Source organism: Pogona vitticeps, chromosome 7 (assembly GCF_051106095.1).
Source record: "Pogona vitticeps strain Pit_001003342236 chromosome 7, PviZW2.1, whole genome shotgun sequence".
Classification (NCBI taxonomy): Eukaryota; Metazoa; Chordata; class Lepidosauria; order Squamata; family Agamidae; genus Pogona; species Pogona vitticeps.
The window spans coordinates 21,371,137-21,384,477 of NC_135789.1; the positions used below are offsets into that span (position 1 = coordinate 21,371,137).

The 13,341-nt window shown below is 48.9% G+C and overlaps 1 protein-coding gene across 11 annotated transcripts in view; it reads left to right on the forward strand.

Annotated features, from left to right (window-relative positions):
• The window catches only part of RAP1GAP2 (RAP1 GTPase activating protein 2), a 223,874-nt gene that overhangs the window by 139,661 nt on the left and 70,872 nt on the right, over positions 1–13,341 (forward strand). Inside the window, exon 1 of one of the 11 annotated variants that reach the window (XM_072978235.2) lies at positions 9,628–9,791. The exons of the other annotated variants lie outside the window; for them this stretch is intronic. Within the exon in view, the coding sequence (XP_072834336.1) occupies positions 9,729–9,791 (63 nt within the window). The 5' untranslated portion in view covers positions 9,628–9,728. Of the gene's footprint in view, positions 1–9,627; positions 9,792–13,341 lie in introns of those variants that run through there. 11 annotated transcript variants of the gene reach the window in all.

The following is a 13,341-nucleotide window of genomic DNA, read 5'->3' on the forward strand; positions in this document are numbered from 1 at the left end:
AGAATAAAAGTTTACTTACAGCTGAACAGATCAAACAGCCAAATGCCAACACGACTGCTTTCAACAACAGACCTCAAGAAACTACAGAGAGGGAAAGAGTTCTCAGAGCCCAAGGGCGGAGCTCTCTTTGAATCAGAGGCAGGGAAGGAATGATTGGTTACTGCTGGATAGATTGACAGTCACCCCAGCCCAGAAAGGGAAACCCTCCCAGCCAAACCTACTAAAAGCAGCATGCAAGGTTTCAAAAACCTCAACAACCTAAACTGAGAACAAAGAATTTAGAATTTAGAAAAGTGTTTAATTCTCTGTTCCCTCCCTTTGCTCCAGAGTTTATACCAACAAAACAACTCTGTCGCTTCAATGTAGAGTAAGATGATCTTTCCTTTAGCTCTTCTTACTGCTTCCACAAGGATAATGCAGAAGCCTCGGATATGAAAAGAGATTAATGCCATTTTTCTGGGAAGCCTTCAGATCACTTGTCTTTGCAAGGAGATGATTACCCACCATCTTTGACTATATAGAGGATTAACACTTTTGAGGTCAGATTCTTAAAATTTATTTTGAAATTACACACCACCTATTTTTTTTTCCAATGAAACACCCTCTTTCCTCTCCCCTCTTTTATCCTTGCAAGGATCCTGCAAGGTAGGGTGGGCTGAGATTCTGCAACGGGCTCAAGACGTTCCATGGCCATGTGGGGATTTGAACCCACAATTTCTGAATCTTAGCCTACCCCTCTAGCCACTACACCACATTGTCGCCCGACCTACCCAACTGAAAACGACAATTGGAAGAGCAGCTGGTGGAGACTAGTGTCAGACGTGGTGAAGCCCGAGGAAGAGGCCCCTTCTCGAGGCTGCTTTTTTGCCTGATGGAGCGACCACTTCTTGGCTCTTTGTCCTCACGAGGAGGGCCAGGATCTGGAGAGTTCAGGGGTTGAAGTATCTGGAGCTGTGGAGCCCGAGGTTGGGAGTTTGATTCCCCCACGGCGCCTCCTTGAGAGGGGCTGGACTGGATGATCCCACGGGGTCCCTTCCGGCTCTGCCAGAAGCCAGAAAACAGCGAATAATTGTTGGCACAATTATCAGTATGGAGCCGGTTTCTCTCAACCGAGTCGGCCCATTGAGTCAATGGGGATTTGGTGGGTCAGCTCCTCTGTCAGTTCCCTTGGTTCAAAGGGGCCGGGCCGTAGCACCTTAAATCGCAGTTAGAGGAGGCCCATTTACGTCAATCCAATTATGGAGGAGTTGACTCTCATTGATGCAATGGGCTTACTCGACTGTGATTTACAATCCTAAGCAAAAGGATTCTGGCCAGTGTCACGCAGGATATCTCCTTAATCTTGCACCCTTCCCTCTGTACCCAAAGGCCTTTTGGAAGTAGGTAGGTAGGTAGGTAGGTAGGTAGGTAGGTAGGTAGGTAGGTAGGTAGGTAGGTAGGTAGGTAGGTAGGTAGGTAGGAAGGAAGGAAGGAAGGAAGGAAGGAAGGAAGGAAGGAAGAGTAAAATAAAAGGAAGGAAGGAAGGAAGGAAGGAAGGAAGGAAGGAAGGAAGGAAGGAAGGAAGGAAGGAAGGAAGGAAGGAAGGAAGGAAGGAAGGAAGGAAGGAAGAGTAAAATAAAAGGAAGGAAGGAAGAGTAAAATAAAAAAGGAAAGAAAGACAGAAAAACAGACAAAGAAAGAAAGAAAGAAAGAAAGAAAGAAAGAAAGAAAGAAAGAAAGAAAGAAAGAAAGAAAGAAAGAAAGAAAGAAAGAAAGAAAGAAAGAAAGAAAGAAAGAAAGAAAGAAAGAAAGAAATTAGGGAGGCTCCTGTTTATGGGGAAAGGACAACCACAGTTGTGTTGCTCTCACAAAAGAAAAACCCCAAAAGGTCTGCCCTGCTCCCAGCGCCCCTTGCCCGCTGCCCCTGGTCTTGGGAGAGCTTCAGCTGCCTCCAGTTACTTCCTAAGCAAGGTGCTTCCCGCCTTCCTTGCTTAGCAGCAAGATCACTAATTGGGCCTCCTAACGAGCTCTATTGTCGGTCTGCTAAAGGGTAAATTAATGCCAGCAGGATATTGCTTGTCACCCTTTGGCAACCCACTCCTTCCAGATTTCCTCTGAGTGGTTTTTTATTATGTTTTATAATATTTTTTATCCCAGGAGGCCAATCACAGTTTTCCTACCTGGAAGGTTTTTTCCCCCCACCTCTCCCTACCTGGGAGGCCGGAGGTGGGCAGGGAAGTGTGAAGAAGGCAAAGAACAGCCTCCACATCACACAACTTGGAGAGCTGAAATCTGAGGGGTTTTTTTTTTTGTGGGGGGGAGAAGCTCTTTGGGTTGCCTGTCAGCCATGAAACAGAAAAATGGGCTGCGAAACCCGTCTCGAAACCCGTGCCTGGCACTCAAAAGCTGCTTGCGTGAAGCGCTGTGGATGATTTTGGAGCTGGGTGGGTGTCGTCACTGGGGAAAGTTCCCAAAGGGAGAGATATGAGTTCAAATCCCTCCTGGGGAGGGTGGATGGGGAGCTTGCTCCCTCTGTTTCTTGGTGGGCAGTTATGAGAATAAAATAACACCAGGCACAGTGAGGCCGCTTCTTTCGGTCAAGAGACTGGTCCTCTTGGGGGTCGTTGTGAAGGGATGCATGAGCATGGGTGGGCTGGCCGGTGACTGCTGACGGGAGAACACCTGGTCTTTTCCAGGAGCCGGGGCTGCAGGGAGGACATTTGAAAGCCCCCCCTCCTCAGCCACCCCGTTGTCCATTTTAGACCCCCCCCCTTTTGCCCGATGTCTTCCCTTCTACTCATCTCACCCTCTTGAAGGACCCTTCCGTTTTCCTTCCATCCGCGCTACCCGTACTGCATCCTGGGTCTTCGCTTGACATAGGGCTGAGAGGAGTAGAATAAGAAGAATATTCCCACTCAGGGTGACCCTTTTCCAGGGGTTTCTAGGGAGGGAAGACTCAGAGGTGGTTTCCCATCCCCTTCTTCCCGGGGGGGGGGGGGGTGCTTGGGATCACTGGGCAACTTGCCCAAGGCTCCCAAGACCAGCCCTACGACTTGTAGAAGGGCACACCGTGGGCCCCACCGCCAGGTTGTCTGAACCAGTGATAGACATAAGCACAGTCAAAGCGGGACCAAAACCCCCTTTGCTTTCCCCGATTTTAAGCCCATTGCCAGGGGGGTGGAGCATATTTTTCCCCCTATTCGGTTTGGTTCCAGGGCAGGATCCTCTCACGTGGACCCCAGTATCACAGGGAGACCAGGCTCACCTGCACCCTTTGTGGGTGGATAATTCACAAATACTGTATAAATTATATTTCCTTCTGGGCTAGTTTACTGCACGCTCCTATTAAGTTCCTGGGAACTATTGAGTTTTCTTGAGAGATCAGCAAAGTTATAACTAGAGATGGGCAGGAACCTCGTGGTTTGGCAGGTTGTGCCAGTTCGTCCTTTGGTGAGGTGGATCCTCAGCTGGATACCGACTCTGGAGCTTACCTCAAGAACCTGACGGTTGGCTAGCTCGGTGGTGTCGGTCTCTGACTGCAGAGCTAGAGGTTGGGAGTTCGATTCCCCCACTGGGCCTCTCGGGAGAAGAGCCATCCTGGGTAGCCGTGGGCAAACAGCCCAGTCGCCCCGTGGCTCAGTTCCGGATCTGGAGCTCACTTGCACACGATGGCTTTCAAGGGACATTTGCCCAATTCGTGAGGGCTGGGTCTCCCTTGTGTGAAACACTGCAAGCATCACAGCAGCGTCTTACCAGCCATGGGCCTGATTGTATAACCAATTGCGCACCAAACGCACAACTGGAAAACTGCAGGGCATGGCATGAGAGCTCTAGCAAATCGGTGGCAGGCTTGCAGTTATGCCGTTGTGAAATGCAATAGGATTCAGGCCAGAGGGTGGTAATTGCTCTGAGAATCTCAATACTGAAATTCAGCTCCATCCCTAGCTAAGCAAAACTTCCAGCTTCAGGAGCAGCGTGGCATGAAATGGCAGTAGGTGGAGGGCAGAAACAGACAACGAGGGGGGTGTTGTTACATAAAATGATCCTGCTTGAGAACTATCTGGAAGGAATAAGGCAGCCACGCAAGTCTTTGTGAGAACCTCCCCAACTGGGCTTTTTGGAGAAAGCAAGCTCCTAGTCCTTTTGAATGAGGAGATGAAAAGACAATAAGGTGCTCCGGTCGTACTTCCTTGAATTGATGACTAAAAACGAACAGCCTGCGAAACAACACAATGCCAAATGTAGGCTACACCCAGTGTTTATGACTGAGTCAGACGTTTACCAACTCCCTAAACAACCCAGCCTAGCGAAGTGTACAGCAAAAAACGCCACACTTTTCTTTTGTGCCCAAATGAAAGCTTGAATCCAGCGGCGGCTCTTCCCATCTCCCCTGCTTCACAGCCTGCGTGATTGTTCTCATCATTTATATCGAGAGCCACAAGCCCACGAGGCTGAACAGTAACAATGGGCCTGCCTTCAAATTATACCCTGTGTGGGCCTGTTCGAAGCAGCACACAAATCCCTCCGTCTCTGAAGAGGTTCTTCCCTTTTTTTATTTTCTGCAATCCAATTACTGTACAGACTTTCTGAGAAACTCCCGCATGAGTTCTAAATTCCGTGAGGCCAACGGCAGATGAATCATCGGGCTTGGTGAGAGTCTGCGCATATTATTTTATGATCTCTTTAAAAGCAGAAAGCTAACAGAAACTGAGTCCCAGGATAGCCGCGAAGGATGATTGTTGTTTCTTAGCGCTTCGCTTTAATGACGGTTTTGACAGAAAGCCAAAACACTCACGATCTTCGCTGAATTTTAAGCCTTTACTTGTGTGTGTGTGTGTTGTTGTTGTTGTTGTTTTTAATTATTCCCTGTAAACTTCAAGAGCCTGCAATACTACTGGTAGTATGAGAACAAACAAAATACACAGAGAGAGGCGCTGATGCTTTAAATCCCCACTGATTCGATGGGCCTCCTGTAGCGTGACTTGAAAGGTCAAGCAGGGGGGAAGTCAGACCCCGGAGTATCACTCTGCTTCGGTTTTCACAAGCTCGAGGGCCATGGCTTCCTTTACGGAGTCGCTCCATCTAACATTCAGCCTTCCTCTTTTTCTGTTGCCTTCTGCTTAGCCTCGCATGACCGTCTTTCCGGCTGGCCTTAAAGGACCCACTGGAGGACGGTCTCCCTTGTAAATGTGGTTGTGCGTCAATGTCATTACTCGCGAATCATGTCAATTTTGATCCCCAGGAATCTCATCTTGAAGCGATGTAGTTTGTCTGAGTCTCTGGAAAGGCAGGAAGGTCATATTGCCTTAGAGATCTTGAATCTAATAGCATAATCAAGCCATGTAGTTGAAGCTCAGCACTTTGTAGTTGGGGGGGGGGGGCGCTATGGCATCATCTTCAGTACCTTTGTTTCTTCTGGTATTTTCCCAGGAACAGTATTCAATGACAGGCAATCCTTCTTGTCATGCAAAATATTTGAGGGCGGTTTGGTTCCGAAAGGGCAATTAAGAGCCATTAGCTTTATAAAAGACCCGCTCCTTTTTTTGTTGATTCGACCCAATCTATCAGCCTGCACTTCTGGAATTTCCTTAGGGAAGGGGAGGTTTGGGGGATCGTCCTGAGCAGCCCCTGCACTTCCAAACATACCGATTCACACACACATCCCAGGACACGGTTGCGACAGTTTGATCCCGGCCGAAAGGAAGAGTCGTATGAGCATACGTGGCGTCCTCCTCTGTGATACGGTTTCTGGACACGTTCCCATGACCGCGTTGGCCAAGGCTGGGTTATAGGCTTTTCACCACCTCATTTAAGGCCTAGTAGTCCAGAAATGATGGTAACCAGATGGGTGTGTGTGTGGAGCCTTACCAGTATAACCCGGATACGCCCCGGGTTTAAATGTTGTCAAAGCACTTCCACAAAATGTACTTCCACAAAAGCAAATCAGGAGTTCCCTGGTACTCACTGCAGATGGCTGCCACATGAAAGTTTGTTTTAGATTTATTGAAATATTATTTTTATGATGCTCTTTGGGAGGAACTCCCTTGGAATAATACAGTCAGGTCATAAAGCGAAAGAAAGAGAAGGGGCAATAACCAGAGAGGCTAAAAACAACAACAGAGCTCGGGCAAACAGAGAAGGAGAAGCCGAGCTAGCCGCTGGCTTGGCTGACGAGTCGATTTAAGAGAAGCCCAAGTAAATAGGATGAATGTACAGTGGTGCCCCGCATAGCGACGTTAATCTGTTCCAGATTAATCGTCACTATCCGAAAACATTGCTAAACTAAAAACCCCATTTAATGCGTTCCTATGGGGCCCAAACTCACAGTTCAGCGAAGATCCTCCATATCTTTTTGTTGTTGTAAGCCGCCTAGAGTGGTCTTAATTGATTAGATAGGCGGGATATAAATAAATAAATAAATAAATAAATAAATAAATAAATAAATAAATAAATAGTGCCGCCATTTTCACCTCCTCGGTAAGCGAGGGCAGTGCGGGAAAATGCTTGCGGTGGCCATTTTGGGCACCCGGCGGCCATTTTGGAACCTCCGATCAGCTGTTCTGAAAACATCGCAATGCGAAGATTGGTAAGCGAAACGCTTACTGATCATCGCAATGTGATGTTTACCCATTCAGAACATTGCAATGCGATCGCATTAGCGATCCCAAAAAATAGATTGCTATGCAGATTCGTCGTTAAACGGTGCACTCCTTATGCGAGGCACCACTGTATTTGCAGGGCCAGCAAGAGGGCACAACCCCAGGGAGGGCTGGGAAGGGTATGCCGCCCACCAGAAGCCACATCCACCCCAATTTCAGCAGGTTTTGTCTGCCCCCCTTTTTTCCAAACCAGGAGTAACTGGAAGGTGGTTGCTGTTGTTAGGGGCCATCGAATCACTTCCGATCTCCCAGATGTACGTCCCCAACTGCCCACCACATCTCTTTTAAACTCAATCCTGTGGCTTCCTTTAGGGAGTTGGTCCATCTCATATTGGGTCTTTCTCTTTTCCTGCTGCCTTCCACTTTTCCCAGCCTCGTCTTTTTCCAGAGATAATCCTGCCTACTCATGATGTGCCCCAAGTAGGACAGCCTCCTTTCAACATTTTGACCCCCAGGGACCATTCAGGCTGGATTTGATCGAGGACCCCCTTGTTAATCTCTACAGCAATCCAGAGTATCTGCAAAAGCTCTTTTCCAGCACCACATTGCAAAAAGAATCAAATTTCCCCGCTGTCCGCTTTCTTCACTGTCTAGCTCTCACATCCATACATGGTGAATGTCCCGTTTTTTTGCTTTTGTTTTTTGTTGGGGGGGGAAACGAGATTATATCAGGCCTAAAACAGGCCAGTGGGCTGGTATAGCCTGTAATGAGGTGTGAATCGGGCCCCAGAGGTCTGGGGCTGGCCCTACCTGATGCTAAACCTCAGTGACCCCAATTTCATTTGAAATACTAGGAGAAGCCCCTTGGTGCCATCTAGTGGCCAGCAGTATCGTTTCACTTATTTCTATTTATTAAAATAGGGGTATGGACTCCTAGGGGAGATCACCTCATGTGCCCCCTAAAAGACAAACTCCTGAAGACAAGATTTCCCCCCACTTTTTATACATTTAGGGCTTTGGGGGTGCATTTGGGTCCCCCAGGGGATGGGTATTGCATGCTGCTTCCGTAAATGATAAATTATGCCCTGTACTGGTAAAATTGGTTAATTTTCATCTTTTCCCACCCAACACAGGATTGTGAAGGGTCTTTGGGACCCATCCATTTTGCTCTGGGTCTCTTGAAGTGGTATGTGTGGCTCCGCGGGGAGCACGAATCCCAACCTTGCTTTATAACCCATTCACAAAGGGGTTATAATTTTGGGGAAGAGAGGCCTGACACCTCTTGCAGGGGTTCCTTGTTGTTATATAGAATCAGGGGATCCTGTTCAGAAAGAAAGCTCCCAGCCAGCACCGGCGCAGGAACAGGAAGCTCAGGCAGAGCTAGGCCTGGCTTGGCCTCAGAGCCCTTCCTGTTTAGGCCTTACTCCCAGGTGAGCCACACTGAGGTGTTTGTAAGGTTGCCTGAAAGGTAGCTAGAACTCCCAGAATGGAGAATTATGGAATCTATGATCCATAAAATCCAAAAATCTTACGCTGTTCTCCTTGATCTGTACCTCTCTAGGTGAGGAGAGCAAAGGAAGTGATGACAGACAGATGGGTGGAGCTAGTGCTCCCACATGTTTACTTAAAGTAAATCAACTTAAAAGTGGATTAACAAGAATCTAAGTAAAATAGCCAGTGTGGTGTAGGAGGAGAGCATTGGGCCACCACTCAGAAGACCTTGCTCAGCCAAGGAAATTCGCTGTGGGGTATGGGAGGTGGTAGACCACTCTTTGAACATCTCACACCTTGGGGAGGGTTGCCGTACGTTGGAAGCAGCCCACAACAATTGCAAATAACACTCGAAAGAGACCCAGGAGTGGGTCTCCTATGAATGTTTTGTAAACGCTGCAAGTACCTCGGGCTTGGGGTAGTCAACTGGTACCGTAATAGGCTCAAGGGTCAGGAAGCCAGATTTAGGTTGAATGTCAGGAAAAACTTCTTAACTGTTGGAGTGGTACAACAGTGGAACTAATTGCCTCAGGAAGTAGTGAGCACTCCTGCACTTGAGGCATTCAAGGGAATATTAAGACCACCCTCTGTCCGATCTGCTTGGATCTGAATTCCTTGCCTTGAGCAAGAGGGTGGACTGGATGGCCTCCGAGGCCCCTTCCGACTCTATTGTTCTCTGATTCTCTATGCTGAACTAAGCAGGGTGGATCCCCCTGAGCTGGTTCCCTCTTGGACATCTCCAAGAGAGCTACCTGAGATGGTCCTATCTGGGCTTGGCTGACCTCCTAAGGTAGTCTTCCTCTGCCTCTCTGCCACCCCTGGCACACTGGATTTCATTTGATTTTGGAAGCTAAGCAGGGTCAGGAATGGTTTGTATTTGGAGGGTAGACTACGGGGAGAACCAGGGAGAAACTTTCTGAAACCCAGTGGAGAGCCATGGCTACCCATCACAGTGGGCAACACTGGGCTGCAGGAACCAATCATCTGACTCAGTATACATCAGCTTTCTATATGCAGGCAAAAGGGATTTGTAGTCCTTCCCAGCTAGAGGAGGACCCTGGTGTCCCTCTGCTTCTCTTGATCGGGGCTTGAGAACGTGGCTTTTGGTGCACCGCAGATCCCAAAAAACCCAACCCAGCGTGGCCGCCGGCTGTCTGTGGCCGGGGGATTCTGGGGGTTGTAGTCCGAAAAGAGCACCAGCACAGTAGGAACCTCCCAGGCTTCACACGTCCAATTCTTCCCAAGCCAAACCTTGGCCAAGCCATCTGGTCTGTTTGCCGTCCACGTTAACAGGGACGTGACACCCGGGGACAGCTTTGATCACATTCCAAGCGGCAAGGTTGGAAGGAGGCCGAAGGAAGGGGGCAGGAGAGTCCCAACCCGACCGACCGCACTCCCTCTTTGCTGTTCTGGAAACCTTGCAGCGTGCTTCCTGCACAACCTGTTTTGGGTGCTCCCCCTGCGGTCTGGGTCTGGGCACGCCCACGGGACGCCTGCCTGCGGTGCCTCACTTAGAGAAACATTAACAAAGGGATATTTGCAACGGGGGGGGGGGGAGGCGGAGAGGAGGAGAGGAGAAAGCCCAGGCTACATGGACGGCCAGACGGGGTGCCTGGCTTCTCCCCCCGAAAAGTCCCGGGTTTGGGATGTGCGCAACCAATGCTCGGTGTGGTGGGAAGAGCAGGAACTGGGCACCTGATGGACCTCTTGAGCCACCTTCTGGTGAGTGAGCGAGGCCAGGGAGAAGTCTCCCGTCCTCCATATGGACTGGAGACTTCTTTGGCCCTCTGCAAAATAGCTGATGACCCATGTAGCAACCGAGGACTACGGTAATCATCCTGACTGTTCCTCTCTGGATCATTTAGAGAAAACGGAGGAAGGCTTCTTCTGGTGATGGTCTGCGGTTCTTCCCCTTTTACGTGGCTCTTCTTGCCTGAGCCTGGGGACTGGGCCTCCTCTTTCAGGTCTTATCCCCGCGGCAGGGGTGGTGAGCCTGTGGCCATCCGGATGTTGCCAGGCCCCAGCCTCTGGCAGCCCCATCCAGACGGCTCCTGGCCAGGGCTGATGGGCGTTGTAGTTCGAGAACTTCTGGAGGGCAACGGGTTTCAGTCCAGGCATCTTGGGTGAGAGCAAATAGAAACGGTTAGGAATTCAGGGTGCGCTCCGTTCAAAACTCTTCCTGCAGTTAAAAGTTTGGGAATCTACCATTGCACTTACTGGGGGGGGGGCATCCTTGCCTGTCACGATCGTTTGCCTCACCAGCTTTCTTTTCCTGACCTGAAGGGAGGATCTGGTGGACGCTTCCACATCGCTGAGACTTGACGCGCCTTCTGAGTTCACTTGTTCTGGACGGTCTTAAGGAAGGTTTCCCTTCCTTGAAATGTCCATACTTTGCTGCTGAGCTGAAACCATCCCCTGTACCTAAAGAAAAGGGGGAATGCATTGCTAGGAGGATGGCACCGTTATAAGTACACGTATTTTATGGGTTTTTTTTTCCCATTTACTGGAGTGTGGAAGGTAAGAGTGTGTGCCAAATACAGGTGTGACGATCTCTTCGCTTTGTTCCGTTGTGCTCTCCGCCGGCCGTTTTCTTCCCACCTCTGTGCTGTAAAACATGTTTTGTTCCAACACCGAAATTCGTGCACATTTTAATGAATTTTCTGTTCGTGCGCGTTTTAAGGAAAGTTTCAAGAGGCTCATTTATTACCACATTTTGCCAAAGGTATGGTTCTCCCCGTAGACTAAGTCATGCTTCTCTGTTTTGCATTTAAAAACATGCCTGTTGTTTTGTGCACATTTTATGTTCCCCAGATGCCTCACAAGACTCTCAAATGTGCAGCATCTCAAGGGGAGGTGCATTTCCTCCCCCGGGAAGCCCCAAGAGGTGCAAAGGAGCTATTTTCTGGTGCAGAATTTTGAATTTTGGGTTAGGTTCTTTGAGCTGTGAAGCAGACGTGCAGGGATTCACAGAGCAGAATAGTTTCAATTTCCTCGGATTAGTCCACTTTTCATTAACTGGCACTTGCAGTCTCAGTAACGCAATCCGAGACATTAATCATAGAATCCTAGAAAAGTGAAGTTGGAAGGGGCCTCCAAGGCCATCAAGTCCAACCCCCTGCTCAGTGCAGGAATACAATCAAAGCAGATCTGCCAGGTGATGATCTAGGTTTTTCTTGAAGGCCTCCAGCGTTGGAGCGCTCACCACCTCCTGGTTGTTTCGGTTTTGCACTTTAAGAGCAGCAGGTGGCCCAGTGGCGGAAAAGGCAGAAAAGAGAGCTGCCATCATTTTCGGTAGCTGTGGCTGGGTTCCACGGACAAACAGCCGAGCCAGTAGGAGCCCAGTGGCCTGCATTCACAAACGCAGCTCTAGGCTCCAGGTGCAAATACAGTGGTGCCTCGCTTAACGAGTGCACCGTATAGCAATGTTTCCGTATAGCGATCCCTTTTTCGGGATCGCTATACGGAAACATCCCCGATCGTCGCAATGGGGAAAACCCGCATTGCGAAGATCGGGTATTGCGGCGGCCATTTTGGAGCCGCCGAACAGCTGATCGGCGGTTCCAAAATGGCCGCCGGAAGCCCGGAAATGGCTGCCGGCAGCCGTTTTCGCGCCCTGCCCTCGCTTAGCGAAGGCGCGAAAATGGCTGCCGGCACCTGGAATCCTCGCTGAACGGGTAAGTAACAAAGGTATTGGAACGCATTAAACGAAGTTTAATGCATTCCAATACATTTCCCCTACCCGTTTAGCGACGATTTCGCATAGCGAGGGTTAATCCGGAACGGATTAACCTCGCTATGCGGGGCACCACTGTAACAGGTTGTGAAGTTACGGTAGTGCAATAAGAAGTCGGAAATCTCAACCTGGAAAAATCAGACCCTGACGCGTCTGTTTTTAAGTGGCAGACAGAGGAGGTTAATTAAAACGTCCCTCCCGCCGGCTTGGTTTTATTCTCCTGAATGTCACCCGAGCGAAGACGTGGTAGATAAGGTCGCTGGCAAAGAAAATGACACGGTGCAGGAGAGGTGAGCTGCTGAAATGAGTCTGCAGAGAGCCACACACCTCCACTTTTTCAAGCCTCTCGCCTGCAGCAAGCTGGGTGCACAGCGACAAAGCCGGAGCAATTGCTACCGGAAGGGCTGATCGTGTACAAATAATTTTTTCAGAAAACCCAACACGTGAGAATGGGGGAGAAAGTTGTGCTAAAGTTGTTTGCTGAAGCCCTTAAAGCTGGTCCTCGTCTGAGCAAGTCTGGTTAGACCTGTTTTGGAGAAATAGATACAGCTTGTTTCATACTCTCAAATGAGCATAGAATAAAACAGAATACTGTAGAATTGGAACATTTCTCCTTACCAGGCAAGATTATGAAAAGTGTGTTTCTATTTTTGCAAATCAGAACAACAACCCAAAAAGATTTGCTGGAACCCTCTTTTTTTTGCACAAAAGGGTTGACATTGAAAGAAGACGTTTAATTCTAAAGTATAAAATACTGTACAAGGCTTTTCTGAAAAGGACACATTTGGGCTTACAAGCCCTGCCATTTCTGCTAATGCCACTGCTAAGAGAAGAAAGATTGGCCCTTTTTTTGATCTCATGAAGGTGTGGAAAAATCTTGCTGGGGGAGACCTTATTTTCCAAAGGCAACGAAACATGATTTTCTTATTGAGCCAATCCAATCGACAAGCGTTAGAGGATCCGTGTGAGTTTGCTTTGCTGTAGCTAGAAGGAGGAGAAGCAGGAAGTGAACTCAAAGGAAGTGGAACAAAATGGGCTTAAGAGTAGCAATCTGACTATAGATCTAGAAAAGGCAACGGGACCCTCCTCTCCCACTTCTTCAGATTGCTGGGAGGGAGGGAGGAAAGAAAGGGGACATGCTGGGGACATGACTGTGTCTCTTGGGAGACTCGAGGTGTAGAATGAGGATACCCAGCCATGGGCTTCCCCAAAAAGTGAGTCTTGTACATACAGTGGGATCCCCCCTATCAACGGGCTCAGTATCTGCTGATTCACTTATCCACGGTCTGGAAATACTAAAAGAAAAATCCTAGAAATATGTACAGTACTTCCAAAAGTGAAGTTGCCGGAACTGGGTCCCAGAGGGAGCCAGAGACCATGCTATTTATAGCATTTTCTATTAAAATAATATTTGCTATCATCCACATTTTTCAGTATCCTCGGGGCGGGGGACTTGGAGCTGAACCCCCGTGGATATGAGGGGGTGGTTTCCTACTTTGCTTGAAATGCAGAAACGTGAGGCTTGTAAATGCAGGATAT